The sequence below is a fragment of the Uloborus diversus genome, chromosome 8 (assembly GCF_026930045.1).
Source record: "Uloborus diversus isolate 005 chromosome 8, Udiv.v.3.1, whole genome shotgun sequence".
NCBI classification, from domain to species: domain Eukaryota; kingdom Metazoa; phylum Arthropoda; class Arachnida; order Araneae; family Uloboridae; genus Uloborus; species Uloborus diversus.
The window spans coordinates 85,552,338-85,573,523 of NC_072738.1; the positions used below are offsets into that span (position 1 = coordinate 85,552,338).

The 21,186-nt window shown below is 34.2% G+C and overlaps 1 protein-coding gene across 1 annotated transcript in view; it reads left to right on the forward strand.

The window, feature by feature from the left end:
* LOC129227222 (bicaudal D-related protein homolog) overlaps window positions 1–21,186 on the forward strand; it is a 124,590-nt gene that overhangs the window by 96,957 nt on the left and 6,447 nt on the right. Inside the window, exons 3-8 of the mRNA XM_054861730.1 lie at window positions 6,998–7,114; window positions 9,033–9,179; window positions 11,280–11,444; window positions 13,025–13,111; window positions 18,485–18,715; window positions 20,171–20,296. Of these exons, the coding sequence (XP_054717705.1) occupies window positions 6,998–7,114; window positions 9,033–9,179; window positions 11,280–11,444; window positions 13,025–13,111; window positions 18,485–18,715; window positions 20,171–20,296 (873 nt within the window). The remainder of the gene's footprint in view (window positions 1–6,997; window positions 7,115–9,032; window positions 9,180–11,279; window positions 11,445–13,024; window positions 13,112–18,484; window positions 18,716–20,170; window positions 20,297–21,186) is intronic.

The following is a 21,186-nucleotide window of genomic DNA, read 5'->3' on the forward strand; positions in this document are numbered from 1 at the left end:
TAAATTAGGTAAACAAATACGAATTTAAAAATCTATTTATTTGTTTTTAATCTTAAGAAATGATTGCACTTGTAAGAACCGTGCTATTGTTACGCTTTCTGTATTTCAAAGGCAGTATGTAAAATGTAGAGTGCTTTGAATCAATAATTTAAAACGAAAATTTCTACAGTTATATGCGATATTTACTGATTTGACACAATTGAAAAACAAAGTGAAACACTTCGACAAAATGTTCTTTCAAGTTTGTCAAAAATACGATTCTCGTATGAAAGCGATATTTTTTTCCTAAAAAGGATCGCTGTCGGTAAGTTGATTATTTTATGAGCCTTATTTGCTTCGGTAAAAAAATAAAAGTTTCCGTTTTAACTCTTAAATAATAATACGACGCATTGTTAATAAATTTACTCGACTGGAAAAGTTGGATGAAAATATTAAATGAAATAAAGTATTTGTCAATTAGAAGTTAGTTTCTTATCATCATTGGATTAATTTTCAACTTTCGCCGTGCGCTGAGACTTCTGTCACTAGTGCTTAGTTTTCTCTGAAAAGTTTATTTTAGATTTTTTTTTTCTTAAATTAATTTTTTAAGCGTCTCGAAATTGAGTTCGAGCAATCTATGAGAAGATGCTCAGCAAAACATAAAAATGTATCTTACTTATCACTACTTATTACTTATCACTACTTATTACTTATCACTATTTATACGCAAATATTATTCATAAATCCATGACAAAATTTACCGACGCATTTTTTTACTAGAAAGTTTTCTGGGCAGAAAAAGAAGTAGGAAAAGATTTGATGATGATGCTAATAATAACAGCATAACATTAATGATGTTGAAGATAACATAATAAGCAAAAAAGCTAAACATTTTACAAAGCATAAATAATTGTACATGGGTATAAAATATGTTCATGCTTTCCAACTTTTGTTGTTCTGAGTTAGATATATTTGACGTCTCCATAAACGTATTCCACTCATCAAAAATCAGAACCAAGTCCCAAAGAGTTTGGATTTCAAAATTCAGCGTCATCGAGAGGAGTATTGCATCTGAATGTTTCGTTATTTTTTAAAATGCGAAATGTAAAACGCTATTAATATTAAAAATCAAAATAGTTTGCATTTCTCCTTTCCCTACTATCTTTGATTTCATCCTTAGAAAGTTATTTCATAACTTTTATCACTATTATTGTATTTACTGTTTCATACTATTTCACACCTCCAAATAAATTTCCTTGCTCTAAATTTTTTAAAAAGTATTTAAAGTTTCTCCACTTGATTGATATCTGTGCTCCGTCAAATGCATATGCCAATCAAGTTTTCCTCTTTAACAGTGAATTAAATTGAGCGGAAATGAAAACTTCTTTTCTAGTTTTCTGAATCGATAAATTACTAAATTAGTCTTCTGATTTAGTCAGTATCAGTTGTATGGTCAACTACTAAAATGGTCAACTTATTTAGCGATCTATTTTTTCAAGTTTTCAAGAGATCAAATCTATATTTTCAATTTTTCCGGATAACTATTCTGCTTTAATGCTTTGTGTGTTCATTATCTCTTCTGTATCATTATCTCGGTTGTATTGCCGTTCCTAAAGATTATCTAATGTTTGTTTTTTGCTTCGATTTTTATTTAAAATTTGTCTAGTATTCTTGCTTTTAGGGATCGATTTTTTCCATTTTATGCTCAGTCTGTTGTCCTCATTTATTACAATTATTTTCTTTTTTTATGAATATTATATAGTGCTCATAAAATTTTAATAATTTGTTTGACAATTTTTACAATTTGATCTATGAAACTGTAACTTTGGTGCAGATACTATTTTTAAAATCTGGGGTTTTTTTTCCCCTTAAATGCATATAATTCGACTGCTAATATGATGTGGTTTTCAGATTGTTCATCTGACCATATATGAAATAAAACTGACCTGTTGATGAAATAAAACTTATAGGTCTGCACTGTCTCAATAAAAATTAAATAAATAATAATGAATTTAGAAAATAAATAAATAAATTAAATAAACAAACAATAAAATTAGCATAACTCGAGACGGCGAAATTCGCATATGGATCTTGCAGTGAAATTTAAAAGCACAATAGAATATTTACGTAACTATACAAATGGTTGTGTATTGCGATAATTGTATAATAGACTCGTTTCTGCAGATGCTATTAATTTCGTTGCGTCTGATGTTATGTTCGTTTGGTGCTCATTTCTCCATTTCTGTGTGCCAAATTTCTTCAAATGAGTCTACATTTCCAATACAGGTGGTCACACACCTTATTGATAAATATTTGCAATTACAGATTTTTGGCACGAGTTAGTGACCTTATCGGTTTTTTTTTTTTTTTCTTTTTTTTCTTACTTGAAAATTGTTGTTTTACTCTGTTACTTTGTGTATCATAGGTTCATCATCTTCTGTTCAACGAAAATTTTATTGCGTTTCAATGAATTGCTTTATTTTGTAATAATGTTTATGCTTGTTGCCATTTTTTTTTGAGACGGAGTAGTTATAGCATTTACTCCTCAAAAGTATTAGAATTTTCGCGTTTATTTTATGACAGAATTTGTGAAACAGCAATTCGACATGTCGACAAGTTCCCCTAACCGATCTAAACCACTTAAAATGAATTTAAAACATTAGATTTAGCAATTATTAAAAGACCATCCTTTTTCACTGGTATCCTAACAGATTAGCTGTTAGATAAAATTAGGAATTTTAAAATTTATTGCAAAAGATAAAGGAACTTCCAGTCTTCTTATTCTCAACAACAAGTTTCCTTTAACTAATTGCACTTTATTTTGTCTCATTAATTACTTTTATAAACTGCAATTCAATATTCTGTTTCAACCACATACGCTGAGTGAAGTAATGATTTGTTATTTATTTAAAAAAAACTTCATAAGTAAAATGAGTCTGATTTTTATTTTAATACCTATAATCTATTATTCCAAGTTTATGAAAATGTTGAATTTAGAAAAATTGAAAGCGGCACTGTTTGCCAGTTGTTTAATGTGTCGATACAGAACAATCTTTTAATCCTTACTTTAGTACTCTAAGTGTAATGAAAATCCGAACAAATTTTGTGAAAATATTTGTAACTGTCACAAAGGTTAATTTATAGTTATATATTAAAAAAAAAAAAACTCAGGAGGATAGGAGGTGATGCTGATTAGTAATCTTGTGTAGTACATTAGTTTTCTTATTATTTATTATTATTATTATTATTTTTTTTTTTTGGTTCCTACGGCAGACATAGTGATTTCGGGGGAAGGGGGGGGGGGGTTCGCAGATTTCTAGATATAAAATTCATCATTTAAGATTTCATGAACTTAGGCAGCAGCGTCAAAGAGCTTTTAACGATTTTTTCCCCCCGTACATTTTTGTACTTCTTTTCCCTGAAGTTCCGAAAAGTGAAAGTCATGATCTTACTACATGCCTAATTTTGTACATCGAAAAGTTTGCTACATTTCGCAAAATCAACAATTGAGCTGTCTCAAATTTGTCCCTCATAATGAAATTTAAAAAAAAAAAAAAAAAAAAAAAAAAAAACGGCACCACAAAAAGAACGCATTTTCGCGGGCAGTGAAGCATTCTGTGACACTTCAATCCAGCGTGTGGGAATGACCTCAGCAAACCTTTACTCTTGTCAACCGTAACGGAATCCAATAGCTTTTAGAAGACGGAAATTTTTATGTTCAATGTCCACTTTCTGAAATGGTGAAATAGCGGTTAAAAATGACAAAATGCTGCGTGGTTGCGGGAAAGGTACTCCAAGCAATGCCAAATCATGTTTTTTTCCCCTTTTGTTTTTCATAAATCTTCGATCGCTGCACGATCATCTAGGTCATGCAGTCTGGTATGCAGATTATGTAAATTATAGACTAAGATTTCAACGATTGCTAACCGTTTTTTCTCGTTTTCAAAAAAGCAATAAAGAGTCTATAATTTTTTTATGATGCTATCGTTGTCGTACTGTGAATTCGTCATATTTTTTGCCTCAACCCAAACAGCTCGCTCGCATGTCAGAGAAGATCCATGACGATAGATTACGGGGATGGGAATCGGGAAATTCGAATTGAAAGAAAAATGAAAAAGTTCTTGTTTTCCCGGAAGAGCACTGAAATTGACGGATTTTTCTGTAAACAGAGTTTAATTCTAGACTAAACATGGATTGAAGGGAAAAGGAAATGCATTTATAAGAAGCTTGTCCTGTCTTGAGGTTTCTGTGGAACCAAGTTCTCACGGCTGCCATCTTGATGACCAGTATAGCATCTGCAGCAATTGATTGCATTAAAAGAAAATTTTAAGAAAGCTATTGACTTACCGCAACAAATTTTGAATTATTATGTCCAATGAAACGTCTTTGATTTGTTTCAGAAGAATACGTATATTATTGAAGAATTCCCAATGAATATTATAATTAATTGACAAAGAATTAATAGAATAATATTATTCCCAAAGAATTATCAGCTGATGTGATTGAATTTAACTACTTAAGAATCATTAAGCGTTAAGATTATAATGAGTACGGAACATAAGTGTGCCAATAGGTACCGATTTTGTAGACATACCCCTCAAAGTAAAACTTGTGAATTATTTAGATGTTCTTTTCAAAAAATTTCTCTTCGAACAAGTGTAGATTAGTGGACAAAGATTCTCAATCCGGCGGATCGAAACCAATAGGGCCATTCCTCCGTCACGTGCGAGACAATCAGACGCTTTAATTTCACCAACACTTTGTCATATCTCTTGATATTTTAATTAAACTGGGTAAGCACATGCTTCAAATTTGGTACATATATACTCCTGACACAGTTATATTTTTATTAAAAAATTTTGTTATTTTAAATTTAATTTATTTGCATGCGTCAAGTGCGGGGGACATCCCAATTCAACCTCTTTTAACTTACAATATGAATTAACCTTTGCTCTATTAATATAGCAATGACAAAATAAATTGCAAATTCTGAAAGCTAATGTTCAATGTAGAGTAAACGTATATCATTTGTTGATAAACAATAATTTAAACTGCTGAAGAAAATATTTGACCATTCCACAAAAAAAAAATAGTCACTTAGTCCCGCACGTGATGGTTCATATATTTCATTAAAAAGTAATAATTTTAAAAGCTAGCTACGAAATCTTTTGCTTAAAGAATCACACATACGCCTGCTATTTGTTAAGTCATAAAAAATTCTGTTCACTACCCTTTTAAATTATTTTTTTAAGGAAATATATGAGGTCTCACTTGCGGGATAAAATGACCGTTTTCCTTAGAATGGCCCAATAACGTGAACAATTTGACAAGTCCTCGGAAGTTTTCATGTGTCCGTGAAAAAAAAAAAAATCCTGTGTTCAAAGATAATAATTATAACATCTTATATGATCTTTTTTACCTTAGTTTTGAATTTTCTTTTTACAATTTTCTGTGATTTCAATGCAAAATTTACTTACTTATTTATAGTTTTTTTTTGTACTGCCATAACTATTATGTTTACGTTTGAACATTGTTGTAAGTGAAGTCTTGCAATAAAATTATTTAACAGTTCCTTGACTTGAAGTTTTTTAGAAAAAAGAAAAAAAAAACTCTTAGCAATTTTTTTTTTTTTTTGAACTTTTTAAACCGAAAATCACGACTTGTCACAAAATAACAACATTTGAGATAAATACTCAAATATTGGTTTCTGAAGCACAGATTCAAACTTCGCTTTAATAAAATAGGCATCTTAAAAAAGGACAATTGGATTTTATTATTATTTTTTTTTTATTTATTTATTTTTATTTATTTATTTATTTATTTATTTATTTATTTATTTTTTTTTTTTTTTGTTCTTTTCCAAGTTTTTCCATGGTAAAATTTTAGATATATTCTGGCCCGCGACAACCATTTTAATATGAGGTGCGGCGCGTGGGTAAAAAAAGGTTAGGGACGCTAGGCACCACTGGTTTAAAAGATGAGAGAAGCTGTTTAGATAGCTTTTTTCTACCTTTTTTGAACCGCGGCCTGGCAGGAACTTTTGCAAAAAAAAAAAAAAATCATTTCATTGTTATTATTATTTTTTATTAATTAATTAATTAATTAATTAATTTATTTATTTATTTGCAAAAACGAAAAGAAGAAACCTTGCACTTTCTGACCGCTAAAAGCATGAATTGTTTTACAGATCAGTGAGATCCCTCTCCCATTTTTTTCTTTTCCTTTCTATGTTTCTTTCTTTTTGCCAAAAAAAAAAGTCTCGGTTACCATTAAACACTTGAGAGAAAAAATTGCGATCGACTGAGTCCTCCCCCCTCCTTCTTTGGAAAATAATAATAAAATTTGTAAATAAAACTTTACTTGGTGTTAAAGAACTATTACAAAAATTCTTTAAATGTTAAAAATAAGACAAGTATTTATTGTAATTATCACGCATAAGTGATAAACATTGCTGAGAAATCATAGAAACCTACGAAAATTAAGCACAAACTCGCGTAAAAGATGTCGTATTAAATATAATTATTATTAGGATATTTTTTGTTCTTTTTTTTAAGTGAAGTAAATATTTTTTAACGCAGACGAGCAAAAATCTCTGTGGAATCGTTAAATTTTTCTGCGAACCGGTGCCGGTCCGCCGGATCACCGGTTGAGAATTGCTGGTTTAGAGATGATATGATATCATAGGAGCGACACTACAAAAAGGGTTACAGAAATACAAAGAAACACGCACGCCTATAAACATATAGGAATCGAGCGGAAATTATATTTGTTAATAGCTCATCGGAAAAAATTAAGCTTTTTTCATCTGCTTTCTGAAATAGTGGGGCTTTCTCTCTGTTTTCTGTCCGAATTTTGTTTTGAATTTTGCAATTGTAATCACATGCTCTTATAATCCCTTAGGTAGCAGTAGCATAATGTGCTGAATTGGTGTTTGTTAAAATTCAATTCTTTTCAATATCTTGGAAAAAAGTTTGTACGGGTCAGTTAAATTCTACTAATTTTTGTTTCTTATTTTCAGGCGGCTCGAACAGAGGAACAACTTCAAGCTCAATTACAGACCTTGAGGGAACAGTTTAACGTGCGGAAGTCCAACCTGCACGATCATGTTTCGCAGCTCGAAGGACTTCGGGAGGAGGTGAGGTCAATGACAACTTTTACACAATAGATTTTAGAATCTGGATAGCATCTCCTTCATCTGAAACAACATTGAACACCTTCCATTCCTAATAACTTAATGCACCTTCCGTTTTAAATTATTCGCTACTTTTAGACAGTGGTGTTCCCATAGGGTATTCTTCACATACGCCGTCACTCTCAACCATTTTTTAGACACGTAGCGTACACCCTCAAGCTTCACAAATTTTCATATTATGACATATTATGTATATGGTCGCATACACATATTGTGCATAACTGATTACTGTTAGTATACCCTCAGAAAAATGGATGGGAACATCGCTGCTTTTAGATCGAAAATTTCTGTCCCAAATTAGTTGCTATATTTAATTACTTTTGTACTAAATATGGAAACTGGTGATTTTATAATTTTAGTTAAACATTTTACAGAGATTTCAGAGAGCAATGCTACCCGTCAGCAGCAATTACTTGCCAGACATTCCCCCTTCCCTCCTTAAAACAGAGCCAAATTAATTTCAAAAACCCAGGTTCAAACACTCTAAAACCACGCCCCATTTTGTAAGGATTCCTCCACCAGTAATCGCATGGAACTATCTTCATTTTAATGAATCGTTAATGCTATCGAAAGCAAACTGTGAATTCTATAGAGGATTTCGAAACTAATTTAGAGCGGTCGAATTGTCCAGAAATTCGACCAGTCTTCCACTTTTCTTTCAAAACGGTAGCAGTTATAGCCAGTTTTAAAGAGTCGTTGAAAACGTAATCACTGAGGACAAATTCTAATTAGCATAGTTGTATCTTATTTGTGCCAGTGTGTTTCTGCTTCTTTTAAAATATATTACGAAGAGCCAAGAGTGTTATAAATTAACTTATGTCATTTTTCTCGATATAATGTGACATATGTCAGCTTAGATTTAACCTTAGATTGATGTACTCGTACTCCCATAAATGAATGCCGTGTAATCAGAGGTGAAGGTATACAATACTTCAATACTACAAAAGATACGTTAATACAAGTATAACTTGAATTCTTTCTACATTTTATCAACTTTTCTTTTTTTCCATATTCGTTTCAGTTTTTTCACAACTGCACTTCGAAATCCCGAGGAGAATAATGAATAGTCAGGGCCGTATTTAAGTGGTGAGTTTTAGCGTTCAAACCCCCTCCGAAATTTTTCAAAACTGTTCCAAAGGATGCTTTTTATTATCTTTTTTTTTTTTTGCTGAAAAAAGTTACTGTTCTGTGTTATTTTTTATTTATTTATTTTTCAATTTCATTTGCCAAATGAGAGCATATCATTGGAGAATTGTTTGAACTTAGTGCTTTATCTGCAGTACTTATTTTCACTGTAGTTATTGCAAAGATCTCCTCTTAGAAAAAATTTGAAATTGCAAAACTTTATATTTAAGCTGTCTTATAGATCAAAAATATGAATTTGAGAATTATTATTTCGAATGCACGTCTATAACTACATGCATTTATTATTCTGAGTTGTTAAAAAGACATCGAATATTTTTAATAGGGGTGAAGTTATGTAGTGTACACAACAGATTTCGTTCCTGCATTTAATTTGTACGTCAGTTTTTACAGTTGCTCACATTAATGTCCTTAAATCAGCACCCCCTCATTTAAATAACCTGTTGTAAAAAAATATCGAATATGCAAATGAAATCAAATGTTTTTAATCATACATATTTCACGAGAAATGTCTGGTAAAACTCTCCCTGAAACGAAAGTCAGGTTACTGCTCTTTACTCTGTACTTTGTGTTCTCAGGAATGCATTTCTTTAACCTGGAAGTTAATTGTTTGACAGCTGTGTCAACCCTGAAACACTTAAATTGATAGGATTTTGCTTTTCATTCTTATCGAGTGGCATAGTATGTATGCTGACTAGTGTCAAATTTTCGCTTGCAGATCAACCTACTTGAAGGCCGGAAGGCTGATCTCGGTCAACGAATCGACGCCCTCACGGACGAGAGGGAGAATCTCAATTTGTCGCTTGAAGAATCTGGAGATCGTATCATACTGCTTCAGCGACAAAACAGAGAGCAAGAACAGAAGGTAATGACCGGTCGCCTATGAGTTTTCCATTTTTTGATAATTTTTAAACCCTTAACCCCTTACAGTTACAGCAAACCTAACCTGTCAAAATTGTGAATTCACAATTTTGCCAGTTTAGGTTTTGCACTGAGAAAAGTGAAGTTTTCAAAAATGAGTACATTCATGCTTTCAAATTTTCTTGAAACCTTTTGTTTCAAATATGAGTACCCATGTTTTCAAATAGTGGGCTGAATTATTTCATGCTCAAAAATTAGTACTGAATACTCACTTTTGAAATTATTACATATTCGAAAATGAGCACACATACGTCAAAAATGAGCACACGTGTTGATTTGAGTATTTGAATGTTTCAAATTTGAATACCGCGTAGTTGGAGCTATTTTGACTCGCGATATGTTCAAATTTTACTAATTTTTCGTCATTTTTGAAATTTGTTTTGAGAGCGATGGCTATGCAGTTCCTAATCTTGGCATTACGATGCTGCCAGGTTAGGTTTGCCCCAACTATAATCATTCTTAACCTCATATGAGGCTTCTACTTAAATTTCGATATTTTGCTTTCAAAGTATTTGCAAATTTACTTTTTCTTGCTCAGTCAGTGACCCCATTTGTTCATATGAGGTATTTAGTGTGAAGCCCCCTTGCCAGATTATGTCACGGGTCTTTCCCCTTCTTACCTTTTCCATTTAGGCCATTTTTCATCCCGACTCTATTGCGGTGAAACACCTAACCTTCTCCATGAAGGAGCCATGGTATAAGACCTGAAAATGAATATAAGAATTATCCTTAAGCAAGCGCTACATTTTAAAAATTCAGTCTAAAAGCTGTAGGCTGGTAACTTTCAGCTGAAAAAAAAAAAAAAAAACCCTGATCATCTTGTTGAAGAAAATATGATAGAAAAAATTATTGCAGAACATATTTATGGCGAAGTGTCTTCAGCAGTTTCAAATGCTGATGTCTCTGAAACACAAGATCTCTAATACTCGAAGAGAAGTAGGATTTGTACAACCAAAAACTGCAAGGAAAAGCCAATTGTTGCACTTTCTACCAGAATTTTTCAACAGGCTAGAGTTCAATTGATGACCACCACAAGAATTCCAACAAGTTCACGACTTTCAACAAGATTATCTTCATCTGTTCTTGACTCACAACTTCTTGAAGATCACAAATTGGGCATTATGAATAACAATACTTTGAGGCTGGCAATTGTAAGTGAAGTAAATATGCGGCTTAGATTATTGCTTCTTCGTAATAACTTGTACCTTTCTTGGTGCTGCAGTACGTTGTGCCATTTTTCTTCCTAGAATAGATTTCCTTCTGCAGGACCGTTAATTAAGCGCAGAGAAATTTTACCCACCAACTACATGTTGCGTTATGTCGGGATAGGAAGTTCAGACTCAGAAAATATTCTACGGTAAGACGTATGAACTTAGTTATAACTTGTGATAAAGTACTTCAATATTATCCTTATAAAAGCTACTACCACCCCCATATCAAGCTGAATGCAATTGTAAAAAGATAATAGGAACTGAAGTTATAAATAGCCTCAAGAGGATCAATTTTTCAAAACTAGAAAGAGGAGCTGACGCACGCCAATTACATGCCGTTATCAAAGTAACCAATGATCATCATGGAATTGCTGAAAAGGCTAATCAGCAGTAAAATATATGACAATAATTTAGCTACATTAGGGCACGTTATCTGATCGATTCGTGAGTAATGCTCAGAAGCAGCATGAGTGTTTTAATTGAACCTTAATTTCCAAACCAAAACTTTGCACTATCTGGAAATTGATATGAATTTTTATCAGTAAACAAAAAGTGCTCTGCTATGCTGAACTTTACATGGCAATTTATCTGTGGTGGTGAGGCAACAGATTAGCTGAAATGTTCGTTTCATTGTTCTATGCTGAGATTTTATTTTTAAACATACAGTCAAAGGACAGCTAAGCCGGTTGCTTTTCTTGGCATTTGCTGTTCGTATTCCTTTCTCATGAGGCATTCACAAATCTACTTTCATTAGATTTGAAATTCAAGAACGATCATTTTCTTTCCACCAATTATTTTCTTATTAGTTCTATTTCATTCTTTTGCTTTTCCAGATTCGGAATCAGCAACAAGATCTTGACGATCTACGACAGACCAACAGTCAACTACAGACGAAGCTCGACCTCCTACTCAGGAGAAGTCCCAACGGCCATTCCTCACTACTGGACGAAATAGAAATGTCTGCACCTTCTTCCATGGAAGAAGATGCGAAGTTCCAGGTAATTATTACCTAATTCATTTCTTCGTCGCCTGAATTTTTTTATACTTCAACTCTTATTTACCTGTTGACTTCAATTATCAGTGATAAAATACCAGTGGAGTAATACTCATTCGTGAAAGATTTACCATCTTTGATAGTTATGTGATTGACGCAAATTTGAATTTTGCTGAAAACTTGAACATTTCTCTAAGAATTTGATGAACCCTTCCAAAGATATTTGCATCCGAAGAACGAATCTTTTCAACAAAAGTTAATCGATAAGTTTACTAATAGGCTATAAAAGTTGATGACAAAAAAACCCAAAAATACTTGCGAACAAACACAACTCAAACAAGACTGTCATACTTTTATTTTAAGAGGAATCATTTATGAACTCAGTGACAGTTTCGATGGTTCTGAAGTAAATTGAGATTTTTCTAAAGTAAACACTTGAAAGTTAATGCTCATGCTATTAGTCGACTCCTAGTATAGCTCTTTCGAAGTTTCATCGTAGAAAACTCCTGCTCATATACACCTGTACATTGAAACTAAGAAATCTTTTTGAGTCGATGAAATAATGTACTGAAATGAGTGATTTTGACAAAGGAGTGAAGCTCCTTGACTGTTTTAAATGATAAATTGCCGGTCATTAAATAAAACTGCAAGTCCGGCCTCACTACTTCACAATCTACAGTACAAAACATTTACGACATTTGTTGATGGAATTAGATTGTTAAACTGAGACTAAATATCGTCGCCTCAGAGCAACAGTAGGATGTCTTACTGTTATTCCTGGGATTAGATGTCTTGCTGTTGCTCTGAGGCGACGATATAAACGTATGAGCATGCAGCTGCTCCTCCAGTATTACGAGATGAATCGAAACATTTCCCAACATACATTACCGTAAATAAAAAAGGGGTATGCTTTTCATTCCATCATGCCACAAAGAGTGAACTAAGCCTCTGCTGGATAAGAGTTGCTCTAACTGAACAAGAATGAGTACATGATCTAGATAGCACATAATGTTAGTGTTTACCATCGGACCCAAATGTAGTATACATGAGTCAGGGGTGACTCCCCCTCCAAGAGCAAGGGCGCAATCTCCCTAAATATTACGAATATCCCCAAAAACCCAGATCCCTCCTCCACCCCCCAAAAAGAGAGAAAAATACCCCATAAAACACACACATGCATTAAAAATTTCAATGGCACAGTCTGCGCCTTGACCCCCTTAGATGGGCACCCCTGTATAAGCCTCTCTGGACTCTGCTGGAACAGGGGTTCCCAAACTATACCGATCGGTGGCACCCTTTGCAGAATTCGAGTTCTCTCGAGGTACCCTGGTCTTTCTTTTTACAAATATAGATGTCATCCCCAGGGTATTCCGACACCCACTTTAAGAGCCCTCTACCCTAGACATTGGCTATCTCACAGATCACCCTGTCAAATTGATTAGCTTCTTCTGGTGTTACAAACACAATTTTTAATTTAGCTTCCTAGTTTGAATATGCAAATAACCATCAGTCAAATCTAAATGTTCATTAATGCGAGTTTAAGGAGCCAAAAGAAACATTAGTTAAATTTTCTTTCTCTTCTAGAATCGTTTGCCTGAAGACGAAGTAGAATGTGATGATCTAGTCTTACCTTTCACTGGTCTTTTCCCAGAAGGAGATGAAAATGCAAAGGTAAAAAGCTTACAGTTATTACCTTTTCCCACATTTCTGTAGAGTATGCTTTATTTCTAAACATTTAAGTAGAAAAAGTGGATACATAAATGCAGGGGCGGCATTTCAACATTTCATTTGGGGGGTCGAGTTTTTTAAACATGAATTTTCTCAATATGGAATAAAATACCAGTACATTTTTTTAAGTAAGGTCATTAAAGAAATTCAAATTTTAATTTCCACGCTTTTAATTTATTTTATAGTAAACTAACGGAAAAGATCTTGATACTGCCGTTTCTAAAGTAAATTTTTAATGTTCGATTTTTGGAATCCAGAAAAAAAAAAGGAAATCTTGGTACTATATTCCGTCAATGTCCAGTGGCATGCTCTTGGCAGTATAGCTGAAGATGAAAGTCTTGCTTGTCCCATCATGCACCAAAAAAAAAAAAAAAAATCTCTAACCTTCTGAGACACGAAAATGATCTTTCACAGTTAGCTGAGTTGATTGGAATTGGTGAAAAATAATTGAAGCTACAAAGTTATGTTAGAAAATGCATCTTTAAAAATTTTCTCTTAAAAAAACCACGCAAGTTTAAAATTTGTGCTCTAGTCTTCATTTTTCATCATTGAAGTACACTGGCTCTTCACAAAACAATTCTTTTTGCTTCGTTCAACAACTTTTACATGTAACTGAAATATTTTATTTGTCTTGTTCAATAACCTGCACATATAATATTGAACTTAGATTTATCACTAAATCTTGTGTTAATTTCATTAGAAACTGAATGAATCTATTATTTGATACAAAATATTGAGCCAAACATAGGACTTTGCATCATCATGTGAATTTTCGTCACTTTTTTAAATATTTTTTTAAATGGGTCTAATAATTCCAAATTAACAAGAAACTCTTAATAGGAGCTCAATCAAGAGTTCTAGCTTTAACTTTTGAATACCATTTTGTACCTCTCAGTTAAAGAAATACAAAAGTAAACCCAACAAAAGTACTTGTTGATGCACGAATTTTTTTCAAAAATAGCGTGTCTTTTGTAAGAAGTTTCCATGAAAGTATACAATGTATTGAATTGCTCAAATATGCCTCTTAACAGAAGGAATCAATGTTCACTCACTAACTGAACGTACATTTTAAATATAATCGCAACAATGAACTCAAAATACCAAGGAACTTCTCGTAAAAATCGGGCCAGTCACACCTGTGCACTGCCCTTTCACATTAGAAGCAGAAGCATCATCTTAACTCTGAACTTAAAAGTATGAGGCATTTAACCCATATGAGGAAATTTCTTCTTCAGTTGAAACAAACTTATTCTCCATCTGTTTTTTATTCTGGAAGTTCTGAAAATGATTCATGAATTTCTAAGTTATTACCCGAAATAGCGAAAAACAGTTGCTCGTGTCTGGACAGGTCTCGAATTTCATCAACTTTTACTAAAGATCGTCTGCAGATTATTTTTTTTAAGTATTGCATATGATCACTGATTCGCGCGTTATGTGAATTGAATTTCCCGATTTCTTAATATTTTGCACAAAATATTTGGGGGTGCAACCGCCCCCTCTTGCTCCCCCTATTTGCCGCCCCTGCATAAATGACTTTATGCTAAAAAGTAGACAGATAAACAAAGACGTTAAACACTCACTCAATCATCTGTGTTTTTTAGTGGGGGATAATTTTTTTTTTAATTCAGTGCTATATTATTTCTATGCTTTGAAATGTGAACTTCACGATGTACTATTTGATTTTCTGTTTTGTTAGAAACATTTTGGTGTTTTTCCAAAAATATTTTGAAAGTCACTTTTGTGCACCATGATCATACATTTTGCTTGTACCTTGGGCATCGAACAGGTGGGTAAGTGGAAGCCCAAACTACAATAAGTGTACAAGTGGGAAAAGAGACGAGGAAGACTAGGGAAATCAAAAGTCCTCAATGATGCATCCGAAAAAATAATTTGATGAAAGCTTCACAAGCCAGAAAATGCAGTTTGAGGAAGAAATAAAAAGACCAAGTAGCGAAGAAAAAGCTTAAATGTGACAAGAAGAGATCAAAGAAAAGGATTGAAAAGGAAACTTCAGAAGATGAAAATGATAAGTGGAGTTCGTCTAGTGAACAAGATGATGACCAGATGGGAGACTATTTCACGAAATTGATAGCAGAACATCAGAAACTCAGACTCAGGATGAATGGATCGAGTGGGAGTGTGATTTTACTATAATCCAGCAGAAAGTATTGGCAAATGGGTTCTAGTATCCGTCTTTCTCGACGGCAACGTTCCTAAATTTTACGGGAGCCAAGTGCTTAAAGCTAACAACAACGACGAAACGACTGTGAAATTTTTACGAAAGAAATTTTTTTTAAATATTGTATTCGATTGAAGACGTCTGTAGACTGAGAGTTGCAGATGTTTTTGAAGTATTACCCCAATCTCTGGTCCACAGGTGAGATCCAAGTCAACATTACTTTCGATGGGATCACTTTTTATTAGCTGCAATATGAGATAAAACCACAAAAAGTGATTGACTGGTTTGTTCTCCAAGGTACAATCAAGGGTGCCCAAGGTGCAAATCCTTGATTGTACCTTGGGCAGAAAATCATATTTTTGAAAAACAATTTACCAAAAATCACCTAATCAAAATTTTTCAAAATTTCAAAAATAAATAGATAGCTAACAAGCAGGAGAACCCGTAGAATCAAAAACCATTTGTTTTACATTGCATTAACAGGCTAAAAATTAGCACTGGAAAAAAAAATGCCCAAGGTACACGACCTTCCCCTAACATGTGTGAAATTCTGGGTTACAAAGAACCCCATTTCAACGCAAAAAGATATGAGCTTATAGGTAGGTGTAAAGGCATGCGTACATGCGACAAATTATTATTAGTTACTGAATTCATATTTATATAATTGATTTTGCATAAATACGTACAAAGCCTGACGACCTGACGAGGCTTATATAGTTTTGCTATGGGGAGGAAGTTAGTTCTTTGCTTTTTGGAATCAAAATATTTTCTCATTCAGGCTCTCGTTTATGATTTCCTCCCTGAATTGTAAGAAATATTTGCATCTAAATAATAGAGAAGAACCGGGAGAAACGGGACGGCAGGAAGACTGGAACAGCAACGTTTATTCGAAATAAAATGAAAAACAAATTCTCGAATTTCTAACTTGTCCAGAAAATTTTAGCAATTTTAGACGCTTAATTCTAATATGCTATATTTGCTGGACAAGCTAGAAATAATTTTTCACGTTTCATTTCGCCATAAATGTTGCTCTCCCGTTCCTACCGATTTTCCCCTCTTCATCGTCAAACTCGTCAAATAGTAGTGGCCAAGTAAATTTTAGCTTTTTCAGTTTGAAAACGAACGAATCGCTGCCGTCCGACAAAAGAAAAAATAACCTCCACGCATTAAAGATTTTATATATAGAGATTATCTCGAAAATCGATATGACTTAGCACAACATTTTCTTAACACTAAATAAATAAATGATTGAATATCATCCAGAACATTGCCAAATGGGATAAAAGAATAAGGCCTTTTTCCGTCTCGCGTAAGCTTTTAAAATTTGTGCAGGGGTTGGGCAAAAATATGAAAACAACTAAAAAATGAATATTTTTAATATCCTAATATGGTATAAGAAACAGTTGGCTTTCAAAACAGTTAGTAATCATCTTGGAATGGATCCTGTTCTTGGAATGGAACAGTTCCTGTGTGTTTGTGTGTGTGTGCGTGAGTGTGTGTGTCACGGGAATTATGTTCCACTTTTCGTGTTAAATGGCGGAAAGTTCAAATAATGATGATGATAATAGTTAGCTAATACGCACTTTTCTCTCCAATGAAGACCGCAAAGGTTCAATAATATTAAGGGCTGGTCACTATGACGGCCAGGCGAATTGTGATAAAACATCCTCTTGTTCCGGAACTCCGTCCTGGACGATTGTAGCTACATAAAAAGGGCCTTTGTCATCTTTGAAGAGACCATTACCATTTCGAAACAAAGTTTCTATCGCGAGGAAAAACTTGATCGTCTAAAAGGTTCTCATAATCCTTGCTACTAACGTATCCTTGAAGATTACTCATGGAGCCCGCGAAAAACTAACGATGTGGCGCTTCCCAAACCATACACAAACTTAATCTGTGTTTCATTTATGGCAACAAGCAATCTGTATTAAATGCTTAGGACGCCCGACGTAAACATAGGCTTTGGTTTAAACAGCGCGTTTTCATGTAACATACAATTTGTATCACAAAAAAAAAAAGAAAAGAAAGAAAGAAAATTAATTTGAGTTCTGAAATTTTGAATTCAAATTGTTTTTCGAATCACGAGTTGCGACAGGACACTACTCATTGGAATTATTGTTTCTTGAAACGGCGCCTGTCCCCCGAAGCCTGCCCCTCTTCTTGGGCGGTTACTTGTGTATAGTAGTGTGTGTGCATATGTAGGCTTGTGTGTGTGCGTAAATCTGTGTGTATGCACATTGGCGTGTGTGTAGTGTATGTGTGTAAAGGCGCGCGTATGTGTGTGTGTATGTGTATGAGCGTGCGGTGTGTGTGTGAGTGTGTATGCGTATGAGCGTGCATGTGTGTAGGACATGGACGCCACAGACCAGGAGACGCAGATTCCGTGGGACAGTACTCAGGACCGCAGGAGCCGCGCCTGCAGAGGACGGTGGGGTTGAAAAAGGAACCAAACATCAAGGACGGTCAAATTGGCCAGAAATACTTGACTTATGAAGCTCCCTTTTAATTGTTTTAGCGTTTACATAGTTTGCGAGCACTTCCGCAATCTGTATCTTTCAGCAGTAGCTTTTGCGGCTGTGGTCTCGCCACAATCCCCTTAATAAATCATCTGCTGTTATGATCACTCAACATACATCTTATCTAAAAGTCAGACGTCCGAGTTCAATTGGAGTTAGTCTCGTGTCGACGAAACTGGAGGGACACAGTTAATTTCTTATTATTAACAAACAGAGACGCTTCAAGAGAAAAACTTGTTTGTTGCTTATCTTGTTTTCAACCAATTTCGAGCTGGGACTGCTTACATTTTTCAAAAAAATTTATAATAGACATTTTAATGCAAGTATGTTTTTAACCAGAGGTGCCCACCTAGGGGGGTTCGTGGCGCAGACTGCGCCATTAAACTTTTTAGGGGGAATGTTTTGAGGGATATTTTTCTCATTTTTAGAGGGGGTTGCTTTTGGGGGGTGTCTTCGCGAAATTTAGGAGGGTGCGCCCTTGCTCTTAGGGGGGTGGGCACCCCTGTTTTAACAAGTTATTTCCGTAGTTTTGTCCGACCCCTGTACATGAAGTACCTTTAACCATTAACTGACGAGCAATACTCATAGAAATTAAATGTACTTTGGCATTTATTTTGGCAGCACCTAGCACAGGAAGCCATCGATATTTATCACCAGCTACGCCGACTGTGTACGGAGCTCCGCCGGCGGCGTGACAACGTGTCCGTGGATAGTGGTATCTCAACAGGTGCCGCGGCCGTCTCTACACCAGAAGAATTGCAAGCCCAACAGGTGAGAGTGGGCATGTTCACCAACCTCCTGCAGGAATTCAGGGCCCTGGTGGAAGATCTCCTTTCCCAAGGCCCGGAAATGGTGAGTTAGTGGTTTGTCTTCATATTTATGGATAGTTATTGAGTAATTACAAGTTATTAAGTAACTGTTTATGAATTTTTATAAACGAGATACTGGAATTCACATGCTGTGGTTTTTTTTCCTACAAAAAGAATAGCCCGAACTGGAAATCATCTATAGATTTTATGTTGGGCTGTGGGTAGAGCATTGAACTCATAATCGGAGAGTCCTCAGCTCAACTCGACGTTAAATCCCGGTTATCACAAATTTGCCATTTCAACTGCGCTTGCGCGCGGACTTAGCTGATTTCAAAAATCTTGCTAAAATTAATTAAACATTTAAAATTTGTTAATAAATATGAGATGGCAACAGATAAAAATTAGAAATCACAAAGCTTTCTCTGATTCAGTTTTCAGGTCTTGGTAAAGATTGAGTTTTGTTATTAATGGATTCGGAGTTTGATTTTTCTATCAAAAGCATTTTCAGGGCCAAATTTTCAACCTCAGAAGAGCGTATTAGAATAGCAGCATCACTTCTAATACAAAGCCGAACCATCAAGCTGAAATAAAAATGTATAATACTGCAGTTTATGCCTAACGTAAAATATCCGCAAAAGACGCACATCTGTATTCATATTCCAGTACACAACATGTTTTACGTTTCCGTTAAGTAAATATTTTCAAACCAATAAATATTGAAGTGTCATTTTTCCTTTTACATTATAAAGATTATCAGGTATTCATATCCGTAGTTTCATATAATATATCACGAAATCGCTGTGAAAATATTCTAATCGCATTCATTAATTTGTTGGGACTCTAGCTCAGCCTAAATATAAACAAGCAACACAAAATCTTTAAACAGAAAGCCCAAAAAAGCTAAGTCTGCGCGCAAGCGCAGTTGAAATGGCAAATTTGTGATAACCGGGATTTAACGTCTACTCTAAGCTCTAGGACTGTTGTCCCCAAATACCCACAGAGTACAATTGCGGAGTACGTTCTAGTTAAATCCGTATATCCACAAAACTTGGGGTCGGTTGCTAAAATGGGTGAAGGGTTCCTAGAAAATTTTCTTTTACTTCAGACTAAGCTATGTTTAATTATACAGCTGGTGATAGATGGTACTCTCATAATCCAATCGAATCCAAAAGTAGTACTCTTCTTTTTACGGAGCCTCACTCTCATAAGAGCTGTTTCATTCAGCTTAATTCCTACTCCCTACGCAAGGGTAGATTATGTCCCCCAAGTGGCATTACTAAAGGAAACGTTTTAGACACCATTTTAAGTTAAATGCCTGTTAACTTTTCAAATGTCTAATTTGACGAAATCCAATCACACTACGTATACAATTTTCATTGCATTGTCACCAAGGTCATTAATTTCGATTGTTTTTAGTTTGAAATTAGAAGGTTGCTCTAAAATTTATTTTGTCCAATGCTTTGCCTCTTATTTTAACTTTTTTTTATTCTTTATTTAGCCGTGCATGTCATGTCAGTCCGTGGCTGACGACACGGAGAACTTGGAAAAACTACAAAAAGAACTGCAGGAAAAAACCACGACGCTTCAGCAGAAAAACGATGAGATATCGAAATTGAACACGAAGGTTTGTTACACACTTTTAACCCTCTTAAGTATACAGTTCAATGAAAGAAACTTGCTATTATCTTCTTTCATTGAACACAATGTGCAGGAAAATGATGCTCCATATTATACAGGGTGTTCCGTTTTAACCTGCAAGACCTTTATTTTCGCAACCATTTGTCCTAGATGTATTATTGGTCCTAGAAATTGAAAGTTTGAAGCAAAAATAAAAAGAAGCCAAAAAATACAAAATTCAACTTTTTATACGGGCTCCAGGTCCCCTAACTAATATTTAGAGAAATAATTTCCATTGAAAACAATTACTGACACAAAAAACTTGACATTTGTGCGATCAAAGTTCAAGGAGATATTCCAGTTCAAAAATTTAAAGGACCATACAAAAGATGAGATTGGTACTTATCGCCCTTTCAGAGGAATGTAGGTTGTCAAAGTAAAAAAAATAACTGTTGATATTTTTCAATGCTATTCAAAAATAAATGCAAATGTCATGCCATGATATGCAAAACCACACTACGAAACCTCGAACAATTTGAAAAATCACACTATATGCACACACATAATTTTAAACCCTTGTTAACCGCTATATTTCCCCCCAAAAGGTATTGATGGCTAGTGTAAAGTGGTGTAAGTCACAAAACGCTGCGTTTCATAGCTCGATGAATACTGGTCGTACTAATGTCAAACTTTTCTGTTCGAATGATTTTTCAATGAAGAAAATTTCCCTAAATATAAGTAAGGGGATTAGGAAGTTAAATTTTGTATTTTTTGACTTATTTTTATTTTTACTTCAAACTTTCGATATCTTCACTCTGCATCTGATTTTGAACATTTTTCCAACTGGAAGTATACATCTATTACTAACGGTTGCGAAAATGAAGCTCTTTCACCCTT